Source organism: Gopherus flavomarginatus, chromosome 19 (assembly GCF_025201925.1).
Source record: "Gopherus flavomarginatus isolate rGopFla2 chromosome 19, rGopFla2.mat.asm, whole genome shotgun sequence".
Taxonomy (NCBI): Eukaryota; Metazoa; Chordata; order Testudines; family Testudinidae; genus Gopherus; species Gopherus flavomarginatus.
In genome coordinates this window covers 19,527,181-19,535,910 of record NC_066635.1, presented here as the reverse complement: position 1 = coordinate 19,535,910, position 8,730 = coordinate 19,527,181, and the positions used below count along the sequence as shown (strand labels likewise).

General features: G+C 43.3%; 1 protein-coding gene across 8 annotated transcripts in view; it reads right to left on the bottom strand.

The window, feature by feature from the left end:
• Positions 1-307: 307 nt before the first annotated feature.
• The window catches only part of BCAS3 (BCAS3 microtubule associated cell migration factor), a 490,501-nt gene continuing 482,078 nt past the window's right edge, over positions 308-8,730 (bottom strand). For 6 of the 8 annotated variants that reach the window (XM_050929311.1, XM_050929313.1, XM_050929312.1 and 3 more), the window contains one exon: positions 308-1,243. In XM_050929311.1, coding sequence (XP_050785268.1) covers positions 1,095-1,243 — 149 coding nt within the window. In that variant the 3' untranslated portion in view covers positions 308-1,094. The remainder of the gene's footprint in view (positions 1,244-8,730) is intronic. The other 2 variants (XM_050929316.1, XM_050929318.1) reach the window with 1 other exon arrangement.

Sequence of the window (8,730 nt, the reverse complement as noted above, 5' to 3'; positions counted from 1 at the left end):
AAGCACATACTATTTGATATAGGAATATATATGGAGCATATACACATCCTACTAACACAGCGGTTTTCAAACTTTTGTACTGGTGACTCCTTTCACACAAGAAGCCTCTGAATGTGACCCCCCTTTTAAATTAAAAACACTTTTTTTTTTATATTTAACACTATTATAAATGCTGGAGGTGAAGCTGGGTTTGGGGTGGAGGCTGGCAGCTCGCGACCCCCTATGTAATAACCTCGTGACCCGAGGGGTCATGACCCCCAGTTTGAGAATCCCTTTACTGACACGACAGGAACACTGACACTAAAAGCAGATTTGATTAAACTTAGATTTATTCAATGACACATGCACATTTGGACAGCTAGTAGCGTTCCAGTGAACAATTTTTATAACTGAATAGGAGATATTTATGACTTTGTTAGTCAATTAAGAACATTTCTAAAATACATGACTAGAATAAAACTGGAGCAATAAAGATAATTCTTCTCAAGAACAAAAAAGAAACTTCTTCATTTGTAATACTCCTGGCATCAATTAATATCAGCAGGGAACCAAAGGAGGACAGCAAAGAGATGCATAAACGAAGTAATAACGTATCAGTCCTATTTGCCATCTGTCTCGTAGACAGTCCTCAAGTTTTCACTCCCATCAGTTCGTTCTTCAATGCTCCTCAATTTTGCAAACAGCTAGAATTCACCGGCTGGATGGCTAATTCACCACTCAAGTTATGCAGATGCCCTTTTTTTAAACACAAAAAAGCAGGTAATGGTTGTAATATCATGGGCTCAACCAAAAAATGGTTTTAAAAGTATTTCTCCTCTAAACAGTCTCTTCCTGAACACACTGAAAAGAAGCCACCAAGCTGTAAGGATTGAAGAAAGAGTCTCTTCTTATCAATATTGCACAGGAAAACAAACTCAATAAATTGTCAATATATTTTAAGAAGACTTTAAGCAGAAGAGTCGTCAATATTTATTAGTGTAACGAGAACCATCCAGCAGTGCAGCTAACGGGTGGGTGAAATACACATCAAAACTGTTTAGATGGAGCGACATTTGGTTAGCCAGTCTGAATCTCTCCTCGTATGTTTGGCTAATTTAAGGGAATCCTGTAGGGAAAAGACTTAGAGGCTGGTTTTCGTTTGTCGGGAGAGGTGATCTGTAACCATCAAAATTGCGTGGAATGCTTCCGCTGGTGGAACCAGAACTGTTACTGAGAGTCTCTATGCTTCCTTCTCGCTGAAGCTCTGAAATGGAACGAGAAAACAGGCCCTGGTTAATGTTTCAGATAAAAGAAGGACGTTTGCCATTAGAAGGCCAATTTACTGACAAATCTGTTTATTGTATCGCTGTTCTAACATTGCATTCACTCGTCATCCACCTTTTACTGGGTGATTTGATGAAACACTCCCGAGGCATCACATCTACTTCTTTCCTAGGCTTATATTTCAGTCTGAATAAAAATGGAGTTTGAATAAGACATCTAAACCTTGTATTTCAATTTCAGATGTGGTGTGTAATCACTCCCTTTGGGACGAGTACATTGATTTGCAATATATTAAGATCCCAAATTGGAGATCTGCAAGATTGAACTAAGCAGAATTATAGAAGTCCTATTGACAAACAATGGCATAATTTCACTTAACAGGCAGAGCTGGTGATATGACTGGACTAGAAAAGTAGTTCAGTTGTGATACTCGCTAACTGTGACCTGCAACAACTGCACGCAACCAATGCAGTTCAACAGCCTATTTAAAAAAGGATTTTCCACAACTTCTTTGTGCTGTACGTACAGTGGAAAGCATCTTTGTGGTTTCTGAGGCAAATGGAAACGACAAACTTCCCTGCGTGATTGTCTGCTAGGACTACTATCTCAAAGCAAAAGAAGAAAGCAGAAATGATCATGGTTAGCATCCATTTACATCACTAAAAGGTGATGAAACTGTACTGACTGCATAGGGCTGGAGGAGCCTGTAAACAGGCCCAGGGATCTAAGGTTACTACTCTTGCAATCACACAGGTATCATTCCTTCCCGGGATGGTCTTAACTCTTGAAACACTCATATTTTTGTGTGGGCAGAACATCATTTCTAACTCTGACTCTGCGTGAGCCACTTGAATCCAAACGCTGCCTGGGAAGTCTCACACTCTGCAGCACTCAGCGACGGCACGCAGCGGTGATATTAGGCAGGACCCCACGGACAGCACAAGCATCCTCTCCCAGCCACTCAGTGACAGATTACAACAAATATTCTGGTGAGTTGCAAAGTGAGGGCCAACGCCCACGCTCTGCACTCTGTTTCTACTCAAGCTGGAGGGATAAAAAGGGGTAAGACCTATGATGTGAAGCCCCTAATAATTCTGCTATGGGAAAGGGGGGGAGAGGGAAAAACCCCTCAGTCTATCTGTAGGCCGTTGACCGGATTGGTATAATGTTGAAAGGCATTTGTGGTACTATGGTGATGGGTATAGGATAAACACATGGAGCACACAGACTGACAGACAGACAGAGTTTTCCCTATTTACTTCAATGGGAGTTTTTCGTGAACAAGGACTGGCTAGGAAGTGAGTCAAGGACTGCAGGATTTGGGTGAATGATTCTAAATGTTGTTCACTGACAAATTTTACTGTATCGCTGCATTCACGGAGTTCAGTCTCACAATGGGATTCTACCTCAATTATAAACACAATAACAGTCCCTCTGCTGTGCTGAGACTCAGAGATAAGGACAAGCATATAAGTAAAATGCACTGCCCCAGTGACAAGCTTCATCACTGAGACAAAATCACCCCACCCAAGTACCTTTCTAGCAGTTCCTCTTAGCATTAATACGAGGTACATGTGCATAGATGGGATCATAGATCCATTTGAATTCACATCTCATCTAGTAAGATGTGGCAAATTTAGTACCTGATCATGGAAGTAGTTTGCAAGGGAGACAATTGGCATAGGTTACACGAAGAAACAGATCTGTAGGAAGCCTGTCAACCTGTAAGAAGCAGTGACAATGCCCTAATCATGGTTTTCTTGCCAGCGTTTTGTTAAGGAATGTACAATGTATAAATGTCTTCATATTCCGTCCCATCCTAACTGTCCCAGGAGTTCAGGAAGTAAAAACAGTCATTTAAATCCGAAATGAGTGGTGTGTCCCACACGAATACTGCGCTGATCCTGGCTGATTTTGTGCGTTTATCTCCCCTTGCACACAGCTGGCTTTGGTTAAATGTCTCAGGTCAGAGCTTTCACTCACTGTGCAGCCATCATCAAGAAGACAGAACCCGGGTAGGCTCCAATCAAACATCATTAGGACTGTTGAACTCCTAACGAGGTTACTTTCCTCTCTCTCTCTCTCTCTCTCTCTCTCTCGTTTTTTTAAAAACCATAATTGATTTTCAGGCAAGTGCTGCATTTTCAGGACCATTAAAAAAAAGGAGGAAGAAGCAGCCCTTATTTTTCCTCAGTACTGTAGATTCCCAAAGCCCAAATGCTGAACAGCAAAATGCTAGCTTATAGGTGGGGGGAAGAGTGCATGAGACTCTGGCAGAGGTGTTACAGAACTCCAGCCTCTTTTAGTAACAGTGCCTTTATATTTGCCATTCCTCAGAGATTTACTTAGTATCTTAAAGTGAGATTTCTTTCCTGAGAATCAAAGTCTTAAGGATTTTCAGGGGTGCTAAGCAATGGTAGCTCCTGTTCTTCTAAGTGCTCATCACCTCTGCAAATTAGGCCACTCATCTGTACATATTTTACTGCTGCTATGAAATGGAAAAAACCTTTCCATTACAAACCAATATACAGTCATTGAAGAAGAGCACTCTTTGTGGGAGGCTGTTTGCAATACTTCTCATCACCGCTAGGGGCACCGTGGGGGCTAGTGCCAAGGAGAGTAAAACAGCACTGAGAAAAGCATAAGAAAATTGGAGAGGAGTTGAGGTTTAGTGGATGGGGTACTGGACTGGGAGTCAGGCGACACCGAGCTCCGTGTGTGATCCTTGAGCAAGCTGCTTCAACTCTCTCTGCCTCCGTTCCCCACCCCACCCTTTGTCTTGTCTATTTAGATGTAACCTCTTTGGGGCAGAGCCAGGCTTGCTAAGTGTTTGTACAACGCCCATCACAGTGGGGCCTCACTCTCAGTTCAGGCCTCTACATGCTACTGTAATGCAACAATACACAAATCAGGTTAAAAATGAGAATGAACAAAGTATGACTTGGTTAAAGGTTAAAGTAGAAACAAAGGCCCAAATTCTGGCTGCATGTAGGAGCACATCAGAAAACCAACAGGCCTTGGGTGGAAGTTCTCACCCTGAAGCCTGTGTGTGACTCCCGGCAGAGTTCCTCTGAGTGGTTCCCTGGACTCCTCTGAGGAGCAGTGGGCACTGTCTGGGGTTCTTTGCTCTGTGCCCCCTTTGGAAGCCCTGATTTTAAACCTATGACCTATGTTACCTTCCTGTACTTTCATTTGTTGTCTCCTAGATTTAGCTGATCCCCTTGCTTGCTTCTGGCCCTTTCCCTCTGCAGAGGGGGAGGTCTTTTTAGTTTCATAGATGGATTCCCTTCAGGGATCCATCCAAAACACAGGAAACAACGAGGCCTAGAGCCTACGGACATTCTGCTCTGTCTGGAGTCAGTTACACAGCAAGGGGGAGGTGCAACATACTTTGCTATGTAAGGTACCATTGCTCAAATCCCAAGTGCTATATAATAAAGCACCACTAAGAGGAACCCAGGCTCTCTACCCCTGCATGCACCTGGGGAGGCTGCTCCCTATTCCACCCCTCAGAGCAGCTATACAATGTGGGTGTAGGCATTTCCTGGTCACCAGAGACCAACCTCACTGTAAGTATGGCCATCAGGCTCGTGGCTATTACATCAATGGACAAAGTCAGCATGGTCATTACATCCCTGAATGTCAATCAGATAAGGAAGCATTTTAAAGGGGGGGAGAATCATAGACGTGTAGGACTGGAAGGGACCTCGGGAGATCACCTAGTTCAGTCCCCCGCACTCAAGGCAGGACTGTGTAATAACTAGACCATTCCTGACAGGTGTTGGTCTAACGTGTTCTTAAGAACCTCCAACGATGGAGATACCAGAACCTCCCTAGGCAAAAGGATGTGTGGTTCAAAGTCAACATAAGCTCCATTTTGAAGTTCTGCCAGGGACAACACAATGGTCCACTGTCTTAAAGACTGTCCTCCAGCTTTTGGGGTAGAAAACAGAGGACAGGCTCAGGATAGGGAGTAGTGGAGCAAAAAGTGCTAATATTCCGTAACTATGCTGTTTCACACCACCCAGCTGTAGGGAGGGGAAAGGCCAAATGGCCAGTCTATCTTCTGAAAAGACTTGACAGAACCAGCTTCCATGGTCTTCTGGGGCTCGTGTACGTCAAGAGATGCAGGCTCACAGAAAGGCTGCGTTCTAGTTAATAAACAAATCATTGTATTTGTCTTGTACTGTTTACCCTTTACAGTAGCAGTACCCTTGATGGTTAAAAGGAAAATGTCCGAGGGTGAAATCCTGGTTACACTGAAGTCAATGGGAGTTTTGCCATTGATCTGAATGAGAGCAAGCTTTCACCCAACCTCTGGCCATCTTTCTCTCATATCTCACTGCAGTCTGTGCAAAAGCAACTCAATATGTCTATCTTCCTCACAGCAGTTTTTTCAATATTGTTTTCCTTAAAGGCAAATCAATTCCAGCAGCAAATATTAAGAACCCCGCAGTAACAAAGCAATGTGCATGTGTGCTAGAGACAAAATCAAAATTTGGTAAGACAACCACCTACGCTTCCAGGGAGAATACTATGAACCATCACGAGCACACAAAAATCCTCCTTCGAACGACTGTCAAACAATAGGAGGTGCCTATTTAAATACATTTCAGCATTTTCATTTTACACCACGTCTTTCTTTCATGTATGTACAGTTCAGAGGGGAAAAAAATCTCTGCCAATCAAAACTCTTGAAATGAGGCATTAGCATGAGACTTAATTTATCAAAGGGCCAATAGATTTTTAAATGCTATGTATTTTAAAGAAAATAAAAGGTTCCCAGTCCAATATTGTTTAACACTCAAAAAATACAATACGATCATGATTAAAACAGGGAAAAATGTTAAATGGTGGAGGTTTTACTTCCTACTTCTTCCCTTTTCCATCTTTTTAAAATCTACTGTTTAAAAAGAATATAAAGGAATAAAAACAAAAAGCTCCTTAAGTAATGTTAAGGTTGTGACATAAACCAAGCAAAGCCGGTGAAATTGGGGGAGATTTCCAAAGGCACAAATGGGGACTGGATTTTTTGTACCTTTGAAAATCTCCCTCCTAAAAGTTCTGTCCTTAACTATTCTGTTTATACAGTGGGGAAGAGGGAGGGGCAGCACACCTCTAAAATATGCATAGACCTCAAAAGTGACATCATGTTGGGGGCATGGATGGCTCAGGGGATAATGAGCCTTTTTGCTAGGTTGCGAATTCAAATCCAGCCCAGGTTGGCAGATCACAACGGTCTTTACGATCATACGTGAAGTGTATCTGGCAATCATACTACGGATGCTCACATAAAAACAACCATTTTCACATGCTGGTCTCACTGGCAATTTCAGCAAGCAGATGAAGGATTGAATGGGTGCAACCCTAAATGCTGAAGAAAGAGGACTATTAGTGGACTGGGAGTCAGGAGACCTCTGTTCTATTCCTTACTCAGCCACTGCCTTCCTCTGTGACCCTGGGCAAGTCTGAGGCCTAGTCTACACTAGGAAGTTAGGTTGGTATATCTACCTCGCTTAGGCGTGTGAAACATCCACAGTTCTAGGCTGACCAAACCCCTGGTGCACACAACTCTAGGTCAATGGGTCAACCTAGCTACTGCCTCTCAGGGAGGTGGAGCACGTTTGCCAACGGGAGAGCTTCACTGATCAGTGTAGGTCGTGTCTTTGCTGAAGTGCTACAGCGGTGCTATTGCACAGCTGCAGTGTTTTAAGTGTAGACAAGCCCTTAATCTTGCCATGTCTGCTTCCTCGTCTGTAAAAAGGGATAATTCTACTAACCCAACTTTGGAAAGCGGTCCGAGATCCTTTACTGCACAGCACTATGGAAGTGTAACATATTGTTCTAGTACCTTCTCAACCCCAGAGGTGACTCCCCCAGGTCATTGGCCTGGCTGTAAGGAAGCTTGCACAGCTGCTGCCTGTGCTGTACCTGTCCTGTGGATAAACAGAGGGCCAAGTTCACTCAAAATGAAACCCAAAGTCCAGCTGCAGAAGGAAGTGAGCGAAAGGCAGAATGGCAGCCTCAGCTTGGCACATCCTTGCTTATGTTGGCTGTGTGAGGTCACAAGTTTAGCAGTGCTCATATACTGGGAGACAGATCTGTTCCTGGTGTAATTCTGTTGGCTTCCATGGTGAGTTAAGACAGGAATGGACTTGGCCCTAGGTTGTCTGCAGTTATTTCATCTACATTTCCATAGGTATATACTGCCAAGATGTATTAACTTCCTTAAATGTAGCAGTAAAACAACTTCTTATAATACACATTAAGTGGCCTGTACACTAGCCAACAAATCGTGTCTCACATAAAACACATTCCGTCTTACAGATTTGCTGGCTATTTGCGATAACGTCAATTTGCTTCTGCTGAGGCAAGAAAATTGGGGTTGAGTCTTCAGGGTCTGCAAAATGGAGAGGAGAAGGAAAAAGGGGGCCTCTGGGAGTTATTTATGGGGTCAAAATAACACAAGACCTGCTCTTCTCATAGCATTTCCACTATCAAGGAAATGAAATACTGTGAGAAGACCACCACTTGCACTACTTTGGCCTCCTAAATGACTCCCTGAGGCATTAAAAAGCCTGTGAAAAATAAACACAAATATAAATAAACTCTAACACTGGAAACATAAATACGAAAACCTGCCTGCATCCCTAGAGGAAATGACTCAAAGTTCTGATTGGCCCAGAAAAAAAAATAGGCAGAAACATCTGCTGAAAAGATGAGGAGGGAGCCAGTTCAGGGGAGCTCAAAGCAGGGGAGCTCTCCTCCCTTTTGATGCTCACTGTAACAGCCACCAGCAGAGCAAATGGGAAGCACAGAATAATAGAGGGCTTCAGGGCACATGTGAGTTGAACTCTGTTGAGGAGAGAAACAACAACAAAAAACTAATCTCCAGTGCTGCACATCTACCAGATTTCAAAGGAAACAGGCTCCATATGGCTCAAAAAAATAAGGAAAGAAAGACAAAACTGTCAACCATGATCTTCTACCAGTGAATGTGCAGATTTGTGTCGCTGTGGCTCTGTGGCCCTGGGAGGCTGTGGGACTGATTCTCATCTATTGCTAGTGCAAATCGGGATTAAGCTCCTCTTAAATCAACGGAGGCATGTTAGTGTAGAACAGACCAGAACAAGGACCAACATCTCCCAGTGCAGAAGGAGTGAGAGAATTCGTTTCTCCTGAAAAAAAGTCGACAGGACTGAAAAGGCGTGAGTGGAAATGCTGCAGGAAGCAGTGTTTCTAGTGGCTACAGCAGGGAGGTGACTAGTTTGCAATACTTATTTCACTGTAAATTTCAGAGACGAACGCTATCACATCTCCTCATGCTCAGAAAACAGTCACCACTCCTTACACCGATACCATTGCAGCCATTCTAAGCCCTGCAGATGAAGTTCAAAACACCAGACACACTGAAATAGCAGCTATTTTACCAGATTTGGCAATGACTCACTAACGCAGTGGGATGAT